The sequence below is a fragment of the Lagopus leucura genome, unplaced genomic scaffold, assembly GCF_019238085.1.
Source record: "Lagopus leucura isolate 7727_CA_CO unplaced genomic scaffold, USGS_WTPT01 91-14_obj-0_obj, whole genome shotgun sequence".
NCBI classification, from domain to species: Eukaryota; Metazoa; Chordata; class Aves; order Galliformes; family Phasianidae; genus Lagopus; species Lagopus leucura.
In genome coordinates, this window is record NW_024963924.1 from 1 (window position 1) to 26,836 (window position 26,836).

General features: G+C 38.7%; 1 protein-coding gene across 1 annotated transcript; it reads left to right on the forward strand.

Annotated features, from left to right (window-relative positions):
* Nucleotides 1-5,937: 5,937 nt before the first annotated feature.
* On the forward strand, nt 5,938-26,836 carry LOC122191444 (tyrosinase; the record flags this gene model as incomplete). The annotated part of the gene is made up of 3 exons (XM_042891702.1): nt 5,938-6,820; nt 17,305-17,521; nt 26,689-26,836. Coding segments are annotated over exons 1-3 (1,208 nt in total), but the record flags the coding sequence as incomplete, so codon positions are not given.

Below are 26,836 nucleotides of genomic sequence, written 5' to 3' on the forward strand. Positions count from 1 at the left end.
GGAGGGGAGGGGAGGGAAGGCTTCATGAGACCCCATCTGAGCTCAGCTCAAGAGCTTACATGAATTACTGAGCCTCAGAAGGTCCCATCTGGTTTGTACAAACATACTTGTCCTGGCTGATTCACTCCTTCCTTTTTCAAATGTAGTTTTTGACACTGCAAAACCATGCTTGCTTTACCACTAGAAGCAGTTCAGACCTGCGTTGTGCTCTCACTTTATTTAATATACTATTTGATGTCCTATTTCCCAAAACATATGCTCACACAAAAAACATTTAGGAGCTTTCATTATTCTCGTGTGTCTCCATAGAGCTGGATAAATGGAGCAGGACAGGTCTATGAGAAGGACGTGAAGGCGTTCAGGAATGGAGAAACACTTATCAGACACAACTGCATCTGAAGAGGAGCTACTAAAGTGGGCAACCCCAGAGGAAGGTTCCCCCAAACCAACCTGCAGACATAAGATTATCAGTGGAAAGAAGATTATACATTCATTAAAAAACTAAGATTATGCAGCTGCTAACAACACAGCAGGAGGTATGAGGAGTAAGGATGCAAGTTGACAACAATGGGTGAGCTAGTCTAAGCGCCCTTACAGAGAGCAATGACTGGCCTTGTTTCTCCTCAAGCTGTTTCTACTGCTAGTTTTGCATGAGCTGGAGTGCTTGTCTGACCCCTCAGAAGGACAAATAAGCAGAGTGTGGATAGTTTTTCATCAGACTGCTGAAAAACTTTCTGTACTTTTCAGCACCAGTGAGCTGTTAGATGAAACAGGGAATTCCTGAAACAATATGCTATTATCCACCCAGTTAAATCTAGGCACTAGTATTCTATCAAGGTGAAAAGCATGTATCAGCCACATAGTAGAAAAAATTTTGACGCTTTTCCTCTAAAAGGCATTCAGACTCACCAAAATTTCCACTCTGCTCCAGAAAACCAGAACCCTGGCAGTTTTTCAGCAAGGAGCCAAAAGCAGAAGTGAAGCATAAGCAGAGCGGAACAAAATTATAGAAAGTATTGCTTCAGCATCCCCCTTAGTTGCTGTCTTGTCATCAAGACTGATGGCCATCAGATGGGTTTTGTGTAGCCAGCAGCAAAGATCTAAATTGCACAGATCAATACATTAGTTGCCTTGCTTTGGATGGCAGATCTGTTATTCCTTTTATCATATTCCTACACACTGACTCTAATTCCCACTCAGTGTTTTCAGACCAGTGGCTGGTGTACACACAGCCTCTAGGGCTCCCAGTGTCCGATCAAAAAGTACTGTGGCCACATTGTTCATTGCATGGGAGCTCATTGTAAGGGAATTGGACTAGATGATCTTTACAGGTCCTTTTCAACTCAAATGATTCTATAATTATATGATTCTGTAATAAAAACACTGATTCTGTTAAACTCAATGGTTCAATGATGTTAAAACTGGCAGATTAACTTCAAGTCAGCAGGCTTTGTAGCCAATGAGATATCATCTGTCCACACCTTTCTGTTTCTGTTAGAACATGAACATGCATTTCTCATCTTTGCATACTGCATAAAAGCAACAACATCTATAACACCAGCTCAGCCTTCTCTGAGCAATTCATCAATGCTGAGACTAGGGATTCAAGCATGGAGCAGGTTAATGCTGTGATCAGTAAGGGGGTTGATTCAATAATGCAGTGATTGCTCTTGATAAAATTATGCCATAACATAATTTTAGCCTAGAAAGCCAATTACATACGTGAATTTTTCTGCAAGGGCTCAGGGCTAGGGCTGGCACAGGGTGGCTTCGACTCGCTGCACATGCCGAGCTTGATCGAACTTTGTCCTCACTGAATTTCAGATTAAGGGCTGACATCCCACTCACGACTGAATTCACCTGCGGGTATATCTATCATATCATCAGCTGTGCTGAGAGGATATTAGGTATGCTGCTCCTGAGTTAAAAGTTGATTACTTACAGGGCTCAGAATCATTTTTCAGCCTGAGGCCATGCTCCTTTCATACATCTAAATGGGTGTTTAAGTCTTATTTCCAGATATCATACCAAAAAAGGTGTGGGGGTATTTATCTTCAGCTAAAAAGCGTGTGGGAGCTCCTAGTCTGCTTCTCAATAAAGAGCCAAATTCTTACATTCCAATCAGAAATGTGTTTTCTTCTCACCTAACGACAAAAAATTAATTATAGATTGAAAGTGAATATTTTCCTTTTCCTTGCAATAAAATTTAAATACTTGGGTTTTTCATGGTTCTCATTGCGAGATAGGATTCTTCATGGTAGTACCTATGACATGCTCAAATATCACCCTTCTGCTTCCATCACTGTTCTCCCTCTTCTGGGGGCCAGGCACCAGATTTGGCTCATGGTTAAGCCATCAAAAATACTGTTAGCTCCATCTGGAACTTGGGATGTGGAAAGGGAAGAAAAACCAACGCTTAGTCCTTCAGCTGCATGAAATACAAGCTCAGCAGGAGCTCAGACAAATGTCTGAAACACGGTGCCTTGTGTAGTGCATAAGGGTGCTGATGCTAAACAACAGCAAGGAGCGAGTAGGGATCAAAGAGCATAATTTAAGCCTACTGGTTTGTTGAGTTGAATTTCCTGGCTGGATAATAGCCATCTTTCCTTACCCTCGTCAGTGGTCTCTCATTGTCAAAAGGTCCTTGTATTCATCTGCCTCAAGTAGCCATATATTATTCTTCTATTTTTCACTATACTTAATTTTTTCTCTCCATTAAAACTGGGCAACATGATCTGTCTCTGTTTATCCAATTTTTGTTTCTAACTGATTTTATACTTGGCTTTTAAAATAATTTCAATTAAAAGCACATTTTGATTTTCCCAATTTTTTCTCTGCTTAACATAGACAATTAAACCTCTAAAAAACCCACAGAATTCCTAAAAATTATTAAGAAACAATATTGAGACACACTATCTTCACAGTATCATCCAGATGCTAGAAGTTTTAAAAACCCATTAATATTACCTGAAAGTTTGATTGCTTCATTCATTTCATTGCTTCAGCAGCCTAAAATTGAAATTTCCAATAATATCTCCTAAATGTGAGTTAACTCTGGTCAAGAGCTATTTTTGCACTATTTGTAATTTGATTTGTTCTTTTTCCTTTGCTCATAATTACATCAGAAAATCATGAGTACTGTCCATGTAAACAATTTGGTTTAGCAATTGCAATGATGCTGAAAAACTAATCCTAAAACCACAAGAAAAACAGCATCTGTATGTCAGGAAGATATCTCACTATTCTGTATCCGTGATGGTTTTCTTATCTGTAATTACTGACAGCTCTACAAAGCACTTAAGAATTTTCTAATGAAAGCACATCTTAGGTCTTAAATATTGTTGTATTACTCCGCTTCACTGAAATCAATCCTTCAAGTGACCCAGTTGCAAATTTTTGTGTGGAGTTAAAATTCAGAGCCCCACGCTAGGTTGTTCCTGGAGCTTTCCTCTACAGGATCCAAATTCATGGTCATTTTTATTCTAGAATTAGATAAACCTGGGTAGGGCCACCAAATTACAGTATGTTTTTGGATATGGTAAGTGGTCTGCTACAACCATGCTGATCTTGTGGAAAACCTAGCATTTGTCCGCCTTGAATAAAAAAGTCTTGACTCATTCTCAGATGTTGGGATTCATATGTGATAATGAGGTTTCAGTGCATGCAGCATTATGATGTCAATCCACTGGCAAAATTCAAGACAGTTCTCAGTCTAAAGTCTGACTTCAGCTCATACACAAACTTCAGTTAAAAATAAATGATGGTTCTGTTAGAGTTCTGTCACAGATATGGGTTGAATGTTGGGTGGTCATTTGTGTATCCAGGAGTTGTCTGGTCCCTTCCAGCTCAGATATTCTAGAATTCCATGATGATGGTCTGAAGGAATGGAAAGCCTTATGAGGTATTATTAGTGACAAGAATTTGGCCTGGATGCAGCACATCAGGTGTGACTATCTCATGTTTTGGTGACTCAATCATGCAGGGGAATAGGAACATATATTGTCTTACTTATGGTTGTTTATAGATGGAAAGGTTGATTTTCCAAATACTATCTGAATCACTGACAGTTAATTAAAGGAAGCCTCTGCTTATTGGTAGGTCAAGAAGGGCGGCATATGCTTCTCATCAGTCACATTTCTCATTCATAGTTTCTCATTCATATAGTTTCACAGAAGATTCTTCTGCTAACCAGCTGCTTCAGAAATGTGTCATATGACAAACGTCAAGACTTGTATTCTTTTTTTCTTTAACATTGAACATAAAATCTCTATTGAATATGAACAAAAGATATTGAATGCGTTTTTGTGTGTAGCTGTCTGCTTAAATATACATTTAAGTGCTATTCTGGATCGCTCTGAGGCTTTGCCTCAAGCCTTTCTTAATCCCCACAGCTTTTCATTGAACATTAGAAAATACATATCATTATGCTCCGAGATGGCTCTCTTCTCATGTGTAGTTGTGTAGCAGTTTTGCACTAGCCTCCGCAGGAGGAACCATAAATGAAGTAGATTGCAAAGGTTTCCCAAACAGCCAGGAAGAAAGAAAATAAAGTAAATCAAACAAGCGGCATTTCCATGATGAAATCCGTTTTACAAGCCTAGCATGGGAACAAGGAGAACCAGACAAACAGTAAGCATCAGCCTGTGTTTAGAACTATTTCTGAAAATACAAGTCTTTTACCCTTGCTCTTTCTGCTCCAAGAGCCCCCATCACAGGCACCGGCACTCAGAGATAATCTCCCTGAATATCTGAGGCGTAGAAACCAGCAGGATTAAAGCACCTCGTGCTCCTCAGCACGGTCATGTGATGACCTGCTGATCCCAGCAAAAGGCATCGTTTCCCAGCAGAGATCTCACTTAGTTTCCTAGGCATTGTTCCTGCCTTCCTGAGGTTCTCTGTAGCCATTATTCTTGTAGGGAAAAAATAAGAGATGAAAGCAACTGCAACAATGACAACAAAACTCCTGCAGTTTTAGTAGTAACAATGATAGCTAAAGAAAACTGCACAATTTAAGTGCAATTTGCCTACAAGTAAACCAACAGCTGTCCCTGCTTCAAGAGATAATTTCAAAGTAGGTATAACTTCTAATAGTTTTCATATAGCTCCGCTATTGCAGATCAGGCTTTCTTAGAAGAAGAAAAAGGAGTGAGTTGTCTGGAGTAATGCACTGAGCAAAGTACATAGATTCGGTGCTTCCTGATGGGAGGAAGACAGAAGCCAGGGTTTGGTTTCCAGATCCTGATAAAAATACTGTTGTCAAATCTGATACCAAATTGTGAATATTCCAAAAAAACTGAAGAGATTTGGGTGCAGATTTTGGCATGGAGTTACCTATTTAAATGCTAGACATAACAGGGGAATGAACATTATTTTTTCTTGACAATTTTTCACTTTGTAGAGTTACTTTGCCATATGCTGGTCTGGGAAAGTCAGCTTCAGCTGAAATATAAAAAAAGACCAAGCCAAATAATTTATTGTGCCCCCCTCCTATCTGCACACTAATAGTCATTTTCCCATTTTTTTGTTCACTGTCCTTACTTAACTGATCAAATTTTCTGGATCTTTTTTCAAGCAATAATTTACACAAAAGCATATTATCAAACAATGTTGCCTAATAGCCAACTGTTGCTCCCGTGTCCGGATTTTAATCTTACTTCTTCTCCAACTGCAACAAGAAAGCAATCATGTGCTAGGCAGAAGATTAAAATTTTGCAATAATTGCCTTCATTTTGAAACCTTTAGGGGGTGGGGAAAAAAGTCAGTTGGCTTTCATCCACAACATGTGATAGTCAGATTAATCACAGAAGTGTATTCTGCGTGTAAATGCATCCAGGGTAGGAATGGGGAAGGGCACTGCAGGGTGCGCAGTAGCAGAAGTCAGTGGTGAAGCATTCCAAGTTGGGTGGAGAAGTTTCTTTCACACTCAGGTCATTGGAACAGTCAGAGAGAACTCTCCATGCACTGAAGCATAACGCTGATGCTCTCCTGCTGCTCTGTGAGGATGTTTCTGTTTGCCATGGGCTCACTGCTGGTCATCCTTCAGCCGTCCACTGGGCAGTTCCCCAGAGTCTGTGCGAACACACAAAGCTTGCTGAGGAAAGAGTGCTGTCCTCCCTGGGCTGGAGATGGGTCCCCTTGCGGGGAGCGTTCCAACAGAGGAACCTGCCAGCGCATCCTTCTCTCTCAAGCTCCTCTGGGACCACAGTTTCCTTTCTCAGGAGTGGATGATAGAGAGGATTGGCCTTCTGTGTTTTACAACCGGACATGCAGATGCAGAGGCAATTTCATGGGGTTCGACTGTGGGGAGTGCAAGTTTGGCTTCTCGGGACAAAACTGCACTGAAAGGCGACTCAGAACGAGAAGAAACATATTCCAGCTCACCGTCAGTGAGAAGAACAAGTTCCTTGCCTACCTTAACCTAGCAAAGAATATCCCTAGCAAGGACTATGTCATTGCTACTGGCACATATGCTCAGATGAACAACGGCTCCAACCCCATGTTCAGAAATATCAACGTGTATGATCTCTTCGTCTGGATGCATTATTATGCCTCTCGAGACACACTTTTAGGTGGCTCCAATGTGTGGAGGGACATTGATTTTGCCCATGAAGCTCCTGGTTTTCTGCCTTGGCATCGTGCTTTTCTGCTGCTGTGGGAACGTGAGATACAGAAGATAACGGGTGATGAGAACTTCGCCATACCCTACTGGGACTGGCGAGATGCAGAGGACTGTGCAATCTGCACTGATGAATACATGGGTGGCCAACACCCCACCAACCCTAATTTACTCAGCCCAGCATCATTTTTCTCCTCATGGCAGGTAAGGACAGGCAAAGGGATGAAGGTAAGGGGAGGGTGAGAGGATAGGGCAGAACTAGGGAAAGGGAAAAGCTGATCAAGCTCAAACTATCCAACCTGACTTCAGGTACTTAAGAGAGGTGCAGAATCTGGAGAGAAAGTAAACTGCTTTCCAGATTTTATGTGGATCTTCATTTAGAGTATTCATTCATCTCTCTATCTCTGCTTTGACTGTAGAACATATTTCATTATGAATAAAAATCAGTCTAGAGGGATGAAAGTCATGCTTTTGTTTCCAGGCATGAGCTTTAACAGACTGAATAGGATTGTGTGTGCTGGAGCAGCCAGCTGAGTTAAAGAAATGTTTATGTATGCAAATAGCTAGCAAACAATCACTGCAAAATGGTTGGTGACTGAATGAAGTAAATGGTTCTAAGAAGATCTACTCCTCTCTGTGACTTTCTACATCAAGAGTTAAAACTAGCCAATTAGTCTTGTCTGCTTTCAACATAAATAAGCAAATAAATAAGTAAATAATCCTTAGAGCGTGGAAGAAACATCTGTGCTGTTCACCTCAGTAGTTCAAAAGAAAAATAAGAAGCGATCTTTGTTGCTCAAAGGAAGTAAGTTCGAGAGCTATGCCTTCCACTTACAAACACTGTGAGTTAGTTTGTAAGCCAAGATTACATATTTACCTAGGTGATACAGTCTAATATATTCAAACTATACTGTGCTGTTCTAACACTGAGAGCTTCTAGAGTTTATTTGGCTCTTGCTCATTATTATCACAGTGCCTAAAATACAGTAACAGAGGTCTATTGGCTTCTACAGACGTACTCCATAATGACAATAACAACAATCCCTTCTGGCACTGAAGTCTATGATTATGTTGGTGTAAATCGAGCTCTGTTCTATTTATTTCTGTACCAACAACCCAAATGAAGATTGAGCAGTGTTAGTGATTTAATGGGAAGTGAAAGAGATACAAGCCAGCAGCTCACTGATATTCTGGCCTTACAGAACAACGACTAACTGGGGCTAGCGGGCTGGTTTTGTGTATTTAATCTTGACTTGTGCCCTCTAAATAATGTGGTCTACGTCTAGTCCTGTAAACTCAAGCATTTCCATCTACTATAACAGACCTATTTGAGGATGTTCTCTGGCACAAATTTTGTATGCATTATATAAATACATATGTATCTAAACATACATACTATGTTAAATGTATGTGTATAATTATATTCAGTTGTCCCCCCTCATAGGTACTTTTCAGGGACCATTTCTAGGTGGCTGTTTGTATGAAGTTACACTCTTCAGGAAACTAAGATGTTGTGTTTTATTTTTAGCATAGCTATGGATTATTTCATGCTGTTTGGTCTGATTTTGGACTTGGAGCAAGGAAATGGACTCAATGATCCTTATAGGTCCCTTCCAATTTGAGATATTCTGCAATGCTGTAATTTGGTCTCGGTGCCCAGAAACATTCCTGGCCACATATATTTTATCCATAGAAATAAAATAAATAGAGTCAAAAAACATGTATTTTGATTTCATATGTAAAGATTACCCTTATTTCTAATAGTAGGAATCAAGATGAACTCTACTGACTAAATTGGACTGCATTATCAGAATGAAGTGGATCTGATCCCGGTCTGTGCACAACTAAATAGAGAGTTACAGGAAATGGTACAAGTGTTAACGTGGAATAAATGAAACTAGAATTGAGCTGGCTATATTTGTCAAGTGGAGCTTTTAGTGCAGTGTACTGGATGAGACAACCAAAGCCGTAGGAGGTAGGTTGTATAAAGGAATCAGCAAGCTGCTAGCAACATTTTCTAAAAGCCCTGGAGGGATCGGATAGTTAGATTTAGCTCCCTTTTTCAAAGATATTATTAACCATGTCCAAATTCTTAGAACTTCTCCATCCTAGAGATAAGAACCCAAACGCTTTGCCAGTCGCAGTGAATATATTTAAGGATTAGTCAGTTTATAACTTTTCATTTAAGGTTATTGTCGTAGAGATATCATGGAAACAAACACATTTTATGAAATCAGTGGCTTTAAAAACACATATATTTTATAACTTCAGTAGGCACAACAATGAATATTGTTCTATATTTAAAATGCATTCAGTGTCAGTATCTATGACTGCAATCACCTAAGTTCTTTGATGAAGCTTTCCAAGTCATTTCTGAAAGTGAATGTTTATCACTTATATTTTTCAGTCACTTCTGGAAATGTTATACTTTCCAAAATAGCTTCCAGTTTCCAAAATAGCACAATTTCAAATTCAAAGGGGGTTATTTAACTTTAACATCCACTACCAGCTGCCTTATCCAGGAAAGAATGACCGAGATTGAACAGTGACATTTTAAGTCAGTGAGCTTGGGGTGAAGATGCAAAACTAACTGACATTTCTTTATTGGCATTGAATCCAATTTTTAACACTTGCTGACGATGGAATAACTTAGTTGATACAGTTGCTTTAAATAGCAAAAAATAAGAGATTAGAATCTCACTCCAGAAGATTGAGAGGAAACAACACAGCCTTAACGTCAACCACAAAGCATAGATCTGCTGCAGAATATGTTGATTATCTAAGCTCTGTAGATAAAAAAAAGGATTTAAAAAAAAAAAAAAAAAAAAAAAAAAAGAGAGAAAGAGAGAGAGGGAGAAGAGGAAGATCCAGAAATGTGGAGGAATTTAGGTTTTTAATAAGCATACAGATTAAAAAGAGGGCAAGAGAAACCTCTTGAATAACGTGTCTGAAATGTAGTGTCCTTTTACAATATTAAGTCTGTTTCTAAAGCATAATGAAACAATGTCTGCTACAGGAGGAAATTCTTCTCAAGATACAGTTATGGAATTGTTTTAAAAAGGCAAAGTGTCTATTTGCAGAACAGCATCTATCTTTTCTTTTAATCCCTAAAGAAAAGAGAAAATACTTTATTCCATTGAGAAGTTGCCATGGCAACATGGATACCCATGAATACATGCTGAAATTCTTGCTTTCCCCTTACTTTTATTTGGCACACTGCTGTTACCACTTAGCTAAGTGAATTATCAGTCCACATTTTCCTGATGTTTACCACCTAAGTGAAACTTTTGATTCCTGCCTCTGCTTTAGCCAGAAAGTTTACCAGGGGTCTTTAGTGGTTTTGTCTGTTTTCTTCTTTCATACTTCAGAGTGGGTAGAAAGGATTTTCCTATGCTTTCAGATACTTGCTTTTGATGATTCAAATGTTGCGTTTAGATTTATTTAGGAGTGCATGGCACCTTTACCAAGTTTTATAATTCCACACCAATTTATCAGAGGGCAAGGTGGGAAATGCAGCTCTTCCATGACATTTTGAGAGTTTTACTGTTTATGTCTATAATTATTCAAGCTAATGAATTTGCTAAAGAAATAATTATGATGCCTTGCTTAAATAGAAGTGGGTGAAATTCCACTCTCCTCTTCACCAGAGACAATTTGGGCTGCCCAGAGAGGTTGTGGATGCCCTGTCCCTGGAGGTGTTCAAGGCCAGACTGGATGGGGCCCTGGGCAGCCTGGTTTAGCATTAAACGTGGAGGTTGGTGGCCCTGCATGTGGCAGGGGAGTTGGAGATTCGTGATCCTTGAGGTCCCTTCCAACCCTGGCCATTCTATGATTCTGTGGGGAAATTACTGAAGTCAATGGAGCTACAAATATAAATATAAATAAATAAATACCTAAATAAATTTTAAAAGCCTTCTGCAATTAAAAGCAGAATATTTCTGCTGGGATTTAGCATCAGAGTTCTGGGTTTTATCCTCCATGTGCTAGACAATCAATGAGGAAAATAATGCAGGAGAATATAAATGCTGTTTTAGATTTGTAGTTGTGTAACCAGGCTACACCACTGACTTCATCCTCCATCCCTTGAATTTTCTCTCTCCTAAAACAAAAGTTATTTGTGAGAAGTAATTGCATAGCGTGGAGGGCTGCCTACTCTCAGCTGTCGTGGTGCAAGCCTAGAGCCAACTTTTTGATGCAAGCAGTAAGAATTTCCCTTAGCACTTCTTTCTGTATCGTCCTGTAGAACTACAAATGGAAAGAAACTACAAATGGGAAATACACTCCGAAAATACCAAATGGATACAAGGCTCTTGAACTAATAATGGCAGTACTTTAGATCCATTACTTGGAAATATGACTTTATAAGAAATAATAATTTCTGTTATTCAGGCACTGTTACTTAATTCTAAGCACAGCTTATCACGGAACTGTACTGCTAGTTGAATAATCTGAGGGAATAATTCGAAGCACTGTTTTCTGTACACCTTTAAAAATGGAAATTGTAGAATGGCTTAGGTTGGAGAGGACCTTAAAGATCAGCACTTCCAATCCCATGCCACATGCTAACAGCCACTGGATCAAGCTGCCCTGAGCCTCATCCAATATAGCCTAGAATGCCTCCAAAGATGGGGCATGAACAACTCTCTGGGCAGCCTGTCCCAGCGCCTCACCATTCTCTGAGTAAAACATTTTTTCTTAACATCTAACTTAAATCCACCTTATTTTAATTTAAAGCCATTTTCTCTTGTCCTATCTCTTTTGGACTGTGTGAAAAGTCAGTTCCCCTCTTGCTAGCAAGCACCCTTCAAGTACTGGTAGGCCACAATGAGGTCTCCACAGAACCTTCTCCTCTCCAAGACAAACAGGCCCAACTCCATCAACCTTTCTTCATAGGAGAGCTGCTTTCGTGCTCTGATCATCCTCTGGACCTGCTCCAACACTTCCACATCCTTCCTGTACTGGGCACCCAAGACCAATACTCCAGCTGGGGCCTCACAAGGGCAGAGGAGAATGGGACAATCACCTCTCTCTGATGCAGCCCAGGATGCAGTTGGCCTTCTGGGCTGTAAGGGCACACTGCTGGCTCATGTCTAGCTTTTTGTCTATTGGGAGTCCCAAGTCCATCTCTGCAGAACTGCTCACAATGAGTTCTTCTCCTATCTGGGATTGCTGCAACCCAAGTGCAACACTCAGCACTTGGTCTTGTTAAACCGCATTAGATATCTGTGTGCCCACTTTTCAAGCATGTGCAGGTGATTTCCTGACTCATCATCCTGATGTCTTTTGCTGGAGGGTGGAGAGTTCTTGTGCTCTAAGAAAGGCATCCTTAGGGTGCCGCCAGCTATGTTATGTTTCTTTGTCCCCATGTAGAGTTTTCCAGATTTCATCCAACAACTCTTTATACAACCTGAAGTTCACTCTCCTGAAGTTCAGAGTCCTGATTCCATTCTTTGCCAAGCCTGAGTTCCTTGAGATCACAGGTTTGACCAGGACATGGTCACTGCAGCCTGGGCTACTTCCAAGCTTAATATCTTTAAAATTCTCCTCTATGTTGGTGAGCAATAGGTCCAGCAGTTCTTCACCTCTTGTCGGTCTGTCCAATACTTGAACTAGAAAGTTATCATTAATGGACTTCTGGGCATTCTGCTCCCTCATAGGGAGCAGAGAGGCAACAGGAAAGCAAGAGGGAGCAAGGGAAAGGGTCTGCTCCAGAGGGCTATGGGGATGGAACAGCAGGCACGGCCCCAGACGGCTGGAGTTCAAGGAGTATTTGGACAACACTCTCAGACACTGGGTTTGGGTTTGATTCCTTTGTGGAACCCGCAGTTGGACATGATAATTCTTGTGGGTTACTTCCCATTTGGGACGTTCTACAGTTCTGTGGAAAAACAAACAAACAAACAAACAAACAATACTCAAAGTTATAGAAATTAACAGCTACTGAATTTCACAAAAAAATGCATTTTCTTTCTTTTTATTTATTTGTAATTCACTAGAAAAAAATCCTGCCTATAGAAAGATGGGTCTGAGAATTTGTGGTGGATACATATACAGCAACACAGAGAGGGCACAACTTGGAGACAGAGAGATCAGGGAATCACAGTCTATCAAGCCAGAAAGACTTCATGAATATTGCAGCCCTAATTGATACCAGAGTTTTCTACTCCTCCCCAGCAACATTTTGAAGTGTTGAGTGCAATGTAAGTTATCCACCAGTTTTGGGCTGCCTCTGAGCAAATAGACAAAACTCATCAACTTCTTCTGGAGGCTGAGAAAATACCTTGCAGGGCCTGGGTTTGTTTTAGAGCTGTCACTTTACATTTGTCTCATCTATTTGTAGCCTTCAGTCTCATAGCTCTTCCAGTTAATGCTTATGCTGGAAGGGTCACAGAGATAATTAATGACCTTTCACTTGCATAAAGAATGCATATAAAGGTTTTTAGAGTTTCTTCACAAAGTTTTAGTTTACAAATTTTCTCTTTTCTTTGTCTGTTTTATCTTCTCATTTCTGCTAACATTCAGGAGTACATTAAGAATTAAGTATAAATATACACGATCTCTTAGAAACCATTTGGGCTGCTATAGACACAGCACCTGGTAAAGTGCTGCCTATAAAAGTAAGCTCCCAAAGTACAGTTTGTTCTATTGTAGATTTGGGGATTTCCGTGTATTTTTCCTCTTTGGTGAAGAAAATGCCTGAGCTTTGCCATTTAATTAAGATTAGATTATGTCTTACAATTATGCCTACTAACCATGTCTCTCAATGCCACATCTCCACATTTTCGGAACACCTCCAGAGTCAGTGACTTCACTACCTCCATGGGCAGCCTATGCCAGTGCATAAACAGTCTTCCTGAGAAGAAATTTTTCCTAATGTTCAACCTGAACCTCTCGTGGTGCAACTTGAGGCCATTCCCTCTAGTCCTATCCCTAGTTACGTGGGAGAAGAGACCAATCCCCACCTCACCATAACCTCCCTTTCAGCTGGTTGTAGAGAGTGATAAGGTCTCCCCTCAGATTCCTCTCCTCTGGACTGAACAATCCCAGTTCCCTCAGTTGTTTCCCATAAGATTTGTGCTCCAGACCCCTCACAGCTTCGCTGCTCTTCTCTGGACACACTCCAGGTCCTCAATGTCTTTCTTGTAATGAGGGACCCAAAACTCAACACAGTACTGGAGGTGTGGCCTCACCAGAGCTGAGTACAGAAGGATGAGCAAATGCACCAAAGGACGGCTTGGAAATGCCCATTTCTCACCCCTGAGAGAGGCACGATGTGCCTCACAGGCAAGTGGTTGCTCCGGCTGCACTCCAAAGTGTTATTTTATGTGTATTAAGCTGGAGCATAGAACCACAAAAATGTTCTGATACATCTTCCAGACAAGGGTAGATCTGTGGTTTGTGGGCTCATAGGAGGAACAGAGTTAGGAACTGGCTCTCTGAGGAAGCAATATGCAGAGGTGCAGATTCAATTCTTACAGGCTGCACTTCCTCAGCAACCAAAGGAATTTCAGACCACTTTTTCAGTGAGCAGCCATTTCAATACCCAATAAAATTATTCACCAACTTTTCCAGGTGTATGTTACTTTTCAGGTATATGTTACATGTACTGCATGTCTCTATGTAATAAGCAAAAATAATTTGTCACTCAAAACTCCAAAGCTTTGAATTTAAAAGTGGCAGATAAAAGACTGAACTTTGCCAAAAGCAATTCCTTTTACTTCAGCCCAGGGGCTGGCCTGTGCAAGCAGGAGCAAACTAAACAGCAGCAACGCTTCTGCACATTTACAGCCTGTTTTCTAAGAAATGATACAAAGAGCTGTGCAGAAGATCTCAGCTGCAGTGCACCAAGGGATTTTTTTTTTTTTTTTTGACGCGAAGCCCATGAATGTTGCTGTGCATTCTGGACTGCCAAATGTTGCTGTGCATTCTGGACTGCCATCTACTGGTGTTTGCTCTGCTTATTGCTTACATAAGTTGTTCCTCAGAGAATCTTTGTAACGGTTTCTGTGTAGCCAGTGGATTTGTGTATACAGACGCTGGGTGCAGTTTGAATGTGAGGCTTTTTCAGAGTGAACAGAGAAATTTGCTCAGAACTGTTTGAAAATGGAATACAAAATGTGTTTAAAGAGCATTTTTTTAGTAGAAAGACCTCATACTGAAAGGGAAAAAAAAGGCAATGCTATGACCTATTTTGTGTAAACATTATGCAGATTAAATCCAGAAGGATAAAAAAACATGCTTTTGACTGCCCTATGTGCTGTTACTACCAACACTTCACCTGACTGATAAAACAGCAAATAATATTTTCAGGATAGAACTATAACTTGTAACACCTAAATCACACCCTTATGGAAAAGCACCCAAGCTCATTTTACAGCCAGACTTCAATGTTTGGTTCAGGGCAGGCAAGGCACAGTTACTTTCACTTACTGGCACTTTCATTCCTGCCCCTAATGTGGGCATTTCATGATCATTCACTACCAGATACGTTACAGCATATCTTGCTTCTGTTCACTTGGTCAGTTAAAAAGGGCTACACAGAGCTATACAATTGAATAAAAAAATAACACTTTAAGCATTTATAAGCCTCCTAACATTGAGTGTAATTAAATCACACTAAAAACAAACAAACAAAACAACGGGGCCATGTTCTTTCGTTTAGATATATTTGAACTCATGCTTGAAGGCTCCCTGAGTGTCTGAGATGCCAGTTGTGAAAGCAATGCATGATTCCTCTTTATGATGAGTGGGGTTATATCTCTGGGTAGTGGGCTGAGGATGAAAAGACAAGAGATGACAAGGCAGCAAAGCCAGGAGAACTCTACAAACGGACTGGAGAAAACCAAGGTGGAAAGAAAGCTTTTGTGATTGCAGTTTCTGAGCCAAGTGCTGACTGGGAAAAAGAGTTGAGGCCCACCAGGCAAGGCTTACCTTACTATAACATCTCCCACATGAATCATCCCCCTGCTTTCCTTTTAACTTCGGCTGAACTTCATCAGAGTAACGAGAAAACAGTCATCAAAACAGCTGTGTAGCTATGCTTTGTGTTTTCAAGTGTAGGTCTCTCTATCTTGCTACCCCTTCCTTCTTGGTGAAATCTAAAATAAATTTCTTGGAAGCACAATCCTTGGGAGATCTGCCAAGAGAAATTGAGTTCTGTGCATGTTAAACCCTGCTGGACAATCACCTTCATCCTCCAAGGGCACCTTAGCAGTTTTAATATACCAGGGCAAATTTCAGTTATCAGAGCAGTCTCAATGGATAAATTTCTCTGATAAGCTTTCTTATCACAAAAAAGAAAAAAAAAAGAAAAAAAAAAAAAAAAAAAAAAAAAAGAAAAAAAAAAAAGAGGAATTTATTCATGAGATTCATATGATTCATATTCATAAGAAGCTTATCATTTAAGAACTCCAGATCCTTAAGAAATCTAGGTTATATCACCAGTCCTGTCACACATTTTCTATGTGGACAAATCACTTAGGAAATTATTCTTCTCTTCTCATCTCCTTCCAGTCTTCCAAAAGTTTGTTAGGCTGTGAAGCAGATTGCTTTTGACTCTGTCTTAAGTGACTTCAGAGGCATATCCATGCCTCCAGGGTGCAATTCATCCCACCCTAATGCAGGAACAGAACATGAAGCAGAACATTTAATTTTGCTTTCCTTGCTAACTGCAGTCCAGAGACTGTTCCCACATTGATTTTTTTTACACATTTTCTTTCACTGTCTTAATCAATGGAGAGAGCTTGGCACCCCTGGAAGTAAGTACATCTCAGTTACCAGACATCTGGTTTGGGAGGGCTGAATCACACTCTAGAGATGCTTCTCTCTATTGATTGCACAGGTTGCCCTAAAGTGTTTCTTCATTCCTGGCAATTTGTACACAATTAGCAGTGGCAAAGTAAATCTCCCATTCACTTCTTTCCATCATGGAGAACCTCACGTTCCTCCACCTCATTCAATGCAAATATGGTGCTTTCACACACATTCTCCATTGTTTCAGTTGATGAAACAAGGATACACTCCCAGGATGAAAAACTTTTGAATGTTAATACTTTTCCAATATCCATGAAAACAACACCTCAGATTTTGATATATTTGCATCTTCTTGTGAAGAACATGGTATTTTCTCATTTTGTACATAAAAAATCATCAAGATACAGTGAAACTAAGTGATTTGTCCATTTAGTTTGACAAAGCACAGATAGATATTTTCAGACCAAATTACGATTGTTTTCATGTTCCAAGTCAACAATTTTCTCCTTTATTGCATACGGAGACAAGTCCATGATTATGGCTTTGTTCAGTAGCCTGTTGAAGCCAAAAGCCTCCTTTTTGCAACTGCAGCAAAAGGTTTAACTCCTTTTGAGTCCTGCTGCACTGATTGATAACACTGAATTTAGCTTTCATGAGTTTCCAAGTGCAAAAAAAGGTGATACATTATCCCACATGGACAGTCATTGGTGCATTATTTCAAAATTTGCACCATAGTAGGGTGATGTTTTCCATGAAACATCTTCTTATATTAAAACATTACATAGACAATTTTAAATATATATTCTTGCAACAACCTTACTATATCATATATTTCCTTCACTTCTTCCTAATATAGTAATCAAAGTATCTCTTTGTTTGTTTTCATTTTTTTTTTTTTTAACTGCAACTTTGCTAATAGAAAGTGTTTTGTACAGGTAATCTGCACTCGATCTGAAGAGTACAACAGCCAACAGGCTTTATGCAACGCCACTACTGAAGGGCCTCTTCTTCGAAATCCTGGAAACAATGACAAATCAAGGACCCCAAGGCTCCCGTCTTCATCAGAAGTTGAATTTTGTCTGTCACTCACTCAGTATGAATCTGGATCCATGGATAAAATGGCCAATTACAGCTTCCGAAACACTTTGGAAGGTAACGCTTCACTCTGCTATGACATTTCTGTCAGTAACCTGATTGTCTCTAGGATTAGAGCTTTTAAATTTTAGATGTTTTTAGCTAATTTCGTTATGCACAACTCATAATTATATAGCATAACATACTATAATGTAAAATAGTATAAATATATATTGTATTATGCCATATATAATTATAAAATAATAATTATTATTAAATAAGTATTATAAATAATACTTACTCCTATCAACATACAGGAAGTACCATGTTAAAAATATTGAAAGCACAGACTAGACCAGACCCTAAATCCATCTATTATGAGACATTGTTTCAACAATAGTTAGTACCAGGCACAGAAATATATCTGCATGAAAACAGATAAAAACAGATAAAAACAGATAATCTAATAACCTACTTTCCCATGATTGCAACCATGTCCATGCAGACTGCAGGATTATCCTGAGTCTGTCTTCCAGGGACTGTGCTGAATGTCAAGGGTGAAAGAAGATGCTGCCACTTGGGTTGTGTATATGCATTCAGCAACTCGTAGTAGCTTCACGCCAGAATCCAAGGATTAAGGATGACATTATACCTTGAACATTAATCATATAATCACAGAATGGTTTGGATTGGAAGAGACCTTTAAGATCATGTAGTTCCAATCTTCTGCTACAAGAAGAGACACCTCCCTCTAGACCAGGTTGCTCACAGTTCCATCCAGCCTGGCCTTGAATGTTCCAGGGAGGGGGCATCCACAACCTCACTGGGCAACCTGTTCCAGTGTCTCATCACTCTCACAGCAAAGAATTTCTTCCTGAAATCTAGTCTACCTTCAGCATCTTTTGCTGAAGTGTTTAGTTATTCATCTCAGTTATCTAATTAGCCAATCCACTATAAAAGTTCCTAATTTGCTGATAAACAAGGATTCTTTTGTAAATAGAATTGTTATTCTTAATTATCTATTGACCCAATCTCTTTCAAAACTTGCTAAATTGCTAGTAAACAAGGCTAGCACATTATAGTTACCAAAAACCATTACTTCCCTGCTGTATTATTTATCTGCTGAATCAAATTGGCCGTATTTTCATTGGTATGCCAGAGATTTTACTTGCAAAGAAGCCACAAGGACCAAAAAATACAGTATAGACTTTGGTGTGAGGATAACAAAGCAAAGCTTTTAATTGTCTGGTATTACTCTTGATGCAGTATGCAATGCCATAACGGGGAAGAAAAAAAAAAGAATCTGTTTCAGTACTAAAAAAAGGTTAAAAAAAGTGAAATATGCATTCTGAAAACAAAAGAAAATAAAGATATTTATTATTGACTCCAGCTCTGAACAGTTTTTGTTGGCAGTTGTGGTTTTTACATTTGAGAAAAAAAAAAAAACAAGTTCAGGAAACAAAAAGGTGGCATAACTTTCTATACATTTTTCTCCACAACATATGTGAATAAATGTGAAGAGTAAAAATGGAAAAGTAGAGAAAAGGGAAATGAAATAAACAAGACAAAAAATCATGAGTCTTGCTGTTAGTATTGTAAACAAAGCCAAAGGCACAGTGTATAGAGCCATAGAATCAAAATGGACCCTTCACTTTCAAAGGCTTAATTTCAGTGTTATGACTACTCATTAAATTGTACCTTGACCTGAGGAAGCACATACCTCTCCCAAAGAGGAAGCCAGGAAGTTATTTAAATTTGAAAACCAGAATCAGGGTTTTTGTCTGATTAATTTACCATTCTTTTCTCTTGCCTCTGTCACATTAATGTCATGGCAGTCATGGCTGATCTTTATTAATATACTAGAGTCATCAGCCAAGCACACTATGAAGAGACCATGTTTTATCTGAACTGTGGCAATGTCTCTACATCCTGAAGAAACTCTTGTAGATCAAATTTTCCTCCAAGTGAGCTTTCCTGTCCTGTGTAACAAATCTCTAGAACTGGAAGAATGTTCATATTTCTACTAAGATTGTGAAGCTCCAGCTTATTATCACTAGGCTAGGCACCAATGAGCTCTCATGGATTTAACGTGATTTAGATAATTCCTCCTATAAACTTGGGACAAAACGACACGTCCTTGAGGATGAACACAAGCCAGATATGATCCAGAAGCTTAGGTAGTTACAGAAGTAGCATATATTATCTTGGACGTAGCGTTGCATGACCTCTGGCTGCATCCATTTAGCCTATAGCCAGGATAGAGTGAATTTATATCTGTTTTTTTTTCAGTCCATCGAGATGTGCATGCATAATAGTCTTTTTAGAGTGCCTGAATGATTCCCCCAATGTAGTTCAAAGAGCGAAGGAGAGAGATGGAGCAATTTTCTGTAGCAATGGGGAAGGCCCTTTGCAAGTGCTAGGATCAATGTGGAGGAAGGCTAAGAGGATGCACTACAGTAAGAAAAAGCTCAGTGGGAACACATTGAGACAATAAATGTCCTGTCCTTGGACATTCCATAGATGTGAAACCAAAAGCAAAACACCAACTCAATACTACAGTTCTCTCTCTACCAGGGGAAATCCTGTTAAGAAAGTAATGTTTGCTGTAGTCCAACTCCCAGTGCCCTTACCATATTGTTTTATAACTTTAATAGCCTAGCTGAAGGAGCTCTATCTACGGTTCTCCAGAGCTGTTATGAAAGAAAATGAAGTTCAATAGAATGCAGAAATTGCTCCTCCTTGTAGCCTGAACTATCTATAAAACCAGCTAGTCCTAAAATCTGTTCGCTGTTTGTTTCATAAAAGGCATTTTTAACTCATTCTCCTGAAAATTATTACAAAAAATTGCTGAAGAATAGGACATTCCTTTCCCATACAACTATCATTACACTCTTTAGTGCTTCCACAATGAAAATTGTTTCAGACCATTGGTTTTAGTTTTTAATTAAGATTCTGCTTCAAGAGCACCTTCAGGTTTTTCTCTGAGTGTATTCCTCATTCTCTTAAAATGCATTAAAATTGAAAAGTAACAGTAATTAAAAAACTGAGAGTTCCAGAATACTACCCAGATCTTGTCCATCAAATTGAGTTACTGCCTTCCTGTCTGCGAAAGTTGAATAGGATATGTAATACAAGACTTCTGAATACTCTGAGAACTTTTCTATTCCAATATGGAGTTAACTTGTTTTAAGACACTTTTTTTTTTTCCCATTGAGATTATTTTTAATCTGAATTATTTCGACACTTAAGTTTACACCTCAGGACCATAAACTTTTCAGTTTATTCAACTAAAGACAGTGAAGTGCAGTACCTCTTCAAAAATACATGCTAAGATTGAAAAACACATTAGGAATTCCTTTACTAAAAAAAAAAAAAAAAAAAAAACAAACCACCACAACCACCACCAACAACAACAAACTCACAATGAATAAATAAAGATACATTTTGGTAGCTCTTTTCTTACAAATGATCTGCTTCACTTTTTGTTACATACAGATGCCAAAATGAGACTGCTAATTTGCTTCCGTTGTGCTGTACTGTAATGGCATTCTCACATATTTGCTAACAGTTCATAGATCCTAGCATTTATTTCCTTCTTTTAAATCCTTCTTTACTGGTTTACCCAAGTTTGTGCTGATACAACTAAGGTCAAATTCTAATTTCTTCTAGATCCAAAGTAAATCCAAAGTAACTCCCTTTACTTAGTGGTGCTACTTTAGATTTACAAAAGATGAGCAGAACCAAGCTAATGATTCTAATGGAGTGGCTCTTGATTTACACCCATGTGAGATTTACTCCTCAACTTTAGTTCTGTAACGGAAAACAGCTGTGATCACTTATAAGATGAAACCAGAGTATTCCAGATTTAGACATCATGCACTTCTGGACAAAACTTCATGCCCTTCCATGTCTGAGCATCCATGTGAACTGGAATAAGCACATTTTGACCATCTAAGAGGTAGTCATCAGCACCACACTGAATCCATGTTTGCCTGAGAGATAACACTGCTATGCAGACACGACTGATGTCAATTATGAGTAACCACAACAAATATGATCAGCTAAGGTCAATATAGTCTGTTAAAACAACCACCTAGTAGAACTGTACACTCAGGATGTCCTCTTACTCTGAAACAGTAGTTTCTACTTTGAAAAACAGTGGATTAAAAGCAGATGGCATATTTTTCCTTGGAGGTAAATATTTTACTTAGGATTTGTTGAACAAAGGTCCTAACTGGAAAACACTACTGACTTCATCAGACGCATCTTGGATGCAAGAGGAGTTCAGAAAATCAGTTGATATTATAAGCCATAGGTGAGGATCAGCTGACTGTAAATTAAGATTTAGGCTTCTTTGTGTAGGTCAGCTTTAATGTGACACGTTCTAAGAATTAGAGGTAGTCAAAAAAATACTTTTTTTCCACATGTAAGATGAGTATATTCATGGCAATTTCAAATGAAAATCAGTGCCTCTTAAATTTTCCACAAATGGACAAAATAATATTCTTCAGATTCTAAAACTCTATATCACTTTGATTATTCATGAATTAACTCAGGACATATAGTATCAAGTGCCATAGCAGTCCGTTGTCTGACACAATTATGTATTGTTACTCTTGTCCTGTCATGAAATAATGGAACAGAACATCAAGCACTTCAAAATGTAATTTCAGTTTAATAGAACATCCTGTAAGATCCTATCCCGTGAGATATTTTCATCTAGAAAACTTTTCTCAGTATTCTCACTGTAATCCATATAGCTAACAAAAAATGGTTTCTCAAAATGAAGTTTTCCAGCAGAAAACTTCTAATTAAAAAAGTTTTAGCCTACAGCCAACATCTCTCATCCGGCTTAAATTCTCAACCTCTGAGTAAAGTTGGGCTGCACATTGAGAAAGTGCTGTCAAGTCACAGAGGGTCCTGAACAGATAACCAGAAAGACTGTTCATCTCAGATCACAGTGAAGTTCTACAAGAATCATTATAAGTAAAAACCCTAGATGGTGGTATGGTCTAAATTAGATAATCACAAACTTTCATTTGCTACAGCCCTTTAGGCCAAATTCTGCAGATCTTGCAGTTGCTTCACTTTAGAGTGGTTACAATAATAACATTGCTTGAGAAAATACGTTTCCAATGGATGAAAGTCTCCACCACTGTAAGTCAGAAGAACACCACTAGCTTCAAAGACCTATAAGGATATGGCCTTAAAATTTTTATATCTGTATCTTCTTTCCTGTTTTATGGCATGTGCATCTGTCTGTCCTGAGCTTCACTCAAATGTAGAAACCTTATTAAAGTGTCATCCCTGTCCAGAGTGGCACTATGTGTATCAGTCAGCTGCACTTGGATATGCAATATGCAGAGCAGAATTTGGCCTTTAAAGTCCCTGATGCCCCAATAACAGGCCTAGAAAGTCATACAAAACTAAATTCTACTTTTTAAGAAAGTTTTGAGGTTTAAAAACAAAACAACAATAAATATTTCACAGACATCAGTAGTATCACAGAGGTTAGGCAGTCCATTAAAATAATCAGAGGAGGAAGGACTTCTGGAATGGTTCATCCATTTCTGTAGCACTGAAGGCTTCTAATGCTCTCCAAGGTCTGCATACCCTTCACTAAACATACTTACAGCACTTCAGACAGTGGCAAATGAGCACTTGAGGGAAACAGTACCTGCTTGAAATACATAATGTTTGATAGATTATACAGGAACGTCTGTGGACTCTGACATTAGACAGTAAAATCTAAAGTTAGTATAGTTAAATTCTCTATTAAAAGACATATACTTAACTTACTGCATTTTTAATGAGAACCACCTATATATCATCCTAAAAGAGTTAGGCAGCCTTAATTGTGAGTGACATGATTAGCTCCTCCTATAATAAACTTTGGGCTAAATTCTCATCTGATTTAATTTAGCCTGGTTCTATTGAAGCTGCTTCAACTTCATTGAATCATTGTTACTGATCTACAAGGTTATAAGTAGGAGCAGAATCACATTTATAATCACTTACAAATATGATCCTTCTCTCACTAAAATCACTGGTAACACCTCAAGTCTCTTCAGTGATATATGCCCTACTGGCTATTTCTAATACACCATAATTAAATGAGAATGTAGAAGGATGTCTGAGTGATTCAGCTTTCTATACTGGCTGGATGATTTAATAGCTCACTACCACCTAATTCTCTGTGCAATTTCCTCAGTCCTCTAGCCAGTCACTCTCACCACCTTTCGGTACTGAGAATCATTGCATAAGATACTGCATGAGTATTCTGTCAGTTCAGTGAGTTAACTCAGTTCACAGAAGGGTTAAGAACAGTTGCATTCAGTACATGGGAGAGGATGGGCACACACACCATAATGCAAAACAGGTGGAAGGATCTGCCTTTTTCACAGGCAGTGATATCAGTTTGCCTGAAAGAAAAGATTAATATCCAGACAAATAAAATGAATTAATATCAAACTACAGTTTTATTCCTGCTAGCTTTAATGTTTTTATGGACTTTCCTAACTTCTCATGGTGCACCTTTGAGAATGACTGAATGCACCCCAATTAACTGGGAGATGGGATGTTGGGGTTATTAAAAGCATCCCAGTTACTTGTGAGCATATGATCATTGCAATAAATTGCTGAAGTTCATGAGTTTCATGAAAGTTGACTAGAGCCAGAATGTTCTGTATATTTTTTTCTAAAATATTAGATAAAGTATTTGCAGTGCATTAAGAAATTTTTGAAAGTATCTAATGTCTGATACGAAACATACAATCATAGAACGGCTTAGGTTGGAAAGAACCTTAAAGATCATCAAAATCAAGTTGGAAGTTGGAAGCTGATGATCTCTGGAGTCCCTCGCAGTTAGTTTGGAAGGGACCCCAAGGATCATCAAGTTCCAACTTGAGCTTGATGATCTTTAAGGTCCTTTCCAACCTATGCCATTCTATGATTCTATGATCAAATTCTAGGATCTATGATCAAATTCTATGATCAACCCTGCAATGGGTTGCCAACCACTAGATCTGTCCTTCTGCCTAGACCCTGCACAAGTCTATCTTACCTTCAGTATATTATAATGCAGCTGAATATAAGTAAAAGAGTAGTTTCAGAATGATATACATATGTATCTTTTTCAGTTAAGATTCACAGAGATTCCCTGGTAAGGAGTATTGCTAAATCAACTAACTCCACTCCAGTGGTCACACACTATGGCTACCTGTAAGGAAGGCCAAAATTGTTGCAATCAATTCCTATCAATTCTAGTCAAAATGTCAACATGCATTATTCTTCACAGAACCTTTAGAAATATATTTTATTCTGTTTTATTTTTTAATTTTTTTTTTTTGCTAGGTGGCAGCTAGGTAGTATAACATTCCCTATCAGACAACTTCCTGTGGGCAAGATTTTCCCTTTGAGAAATTCTGCCCATGTTTATACTCCCATGCATCATCTTCAATAATCCTGTTCCACTTTGGATGTACTTGACACTTTCAGTTATCTGTAAGCATTAACATGATTGTTGCTCTCTCCTAAATCCAGATTTACCTTACCTTGAAGTCTTTTCATCATCAGCCGACTCTACTTCTTCCAACTCTCCTGATTATGTTTTCTTCTCTGAATTACTTCGAATTTCTTGAAATGTTTTTCATAATATTGCCATGAAAAAGATAGACAGTTATTATTATATATTGATTCTTGGGTGTCACAGGGTGTATTTGACCCTTAGTGTAATAGATAGGCTTCATTTAGTATATAGTGTAGTATTGAAAAATGCTGCCCTGAGATACAGTGGATCCCCATCCCTGGAAGCATTCAAGGTCAGACTGGACAAGGCTCTGAGGAACCTGATCAAGCTGTAGGTGTCTGTTCATTGCAGGGGGTTGGACTAAATGGCCTTTAAAAATCCTTTCTCACTCACATGCTTCTACGATTCTATGAAAATTCTCCAGACTTTTCACCAAAAGATTCTGCTTGAAGAGGTTGCTAGACAAGGCAAAGCCTCATAAGGGAATTTAGAAGCACGAAGAGGTGAAAATAGCCCACCAGCAGATCATTCTCAGTGGTGTCTAATAGTTAAGTTTCCAAACTGACAGAATGTTATTTAGTAATAAAACATCAATGGCCACGTGTCAATCAATACCTTCTGTGAATCAAGAATTTCCCAGAGAATTTTCTCTTTTTCCCATCTTTGATAAAATGTGACAATATTGGGAAAACACAGAGCAGCAGCACAATATGCATACTGCTCAAAGCCCTTTTTATTGGATTATTGATTTTTTAAGATGTTTCAATATCCCTACATTATGTTTTCTCATCCTACAACATACAGAAATTGTGATAATATGACACCTCTGTGAACCAAATCAGAGATGGCAGTAGGGCTTAGCATCAGGTTAAGATGTTTTCTTGCAGAAAACCAGAGAAGTTCCACGTGGTTTAGCTGACTTTGATTTTGAGTCCTTAAAATTAGGGAGGAGGCTTGTCTGTTACGATGCTCAGAAAAGGTTACCAGCACCAAAGCTGGTGTGTGGGGAGGCTACCACACCAGATCAGAAATTCAGGGTTCGCTCTGTGTGACCTACTTGTAAAGCCTGTATTCTAGGAGAAATTCGAAATAACAGCAGTCCACAGACTTTCATGCTCAAGAGGGAAGGTGAAAGAAGATCATCAATTGATTATTAACCACATACACATGCATTAATATTTTACTAATTATTTACAAACCCCTTTTGTGAAGATAATAGCATTTATTGCATTGTCTCCTTCGAATTAAAGAATGAGTTCTGTAGAGATAAGTGATATTAAATGGTTGCATATATGATGAGATACACTAGCCTGTTGTACCTTAGAAATACCTAAGGATAGAGAAAAAAATGAAAAGAAAAAAAAAGATTAAGTTTAATGTGAATAAACATACATGCATAAACACCTGCAGGAATTAGGTTTCCTTTTTACAGTCACACAGGATGGATGTAGAAATTTAAAAATATAAACCAATTAAGCAGTACATTTGCTGACATGCTGCATTAGCTACATGGCAGGAGTTTTAATTTAGCTTACTCTAATTTCATCTTTGCTATGCCTTTGGAATTTATTAATACTCCTTTACATGTTTTCTGAAGCTCTTGTCTAAAATGCTGAAAGTAAATGAGTTGAAATTAGGTGCTTTGATCTTCAGTGTTTCTGGTGAAAGAATTCTCTGCACTGTAGTATCAGCATGTGATTTTCTCTGGAATACACAGGCTTTGCTGATCCACACACTGCGATATCAAACATATCTCAAAGTGGTTTGCATAATGCCCTTCACATCTTCATGAATGGCTCCATGTCCCAAGTACAAGGCTCTGCGAATGATCCTATCTTCGTCCTACACCATGCTTTTGTTGACAG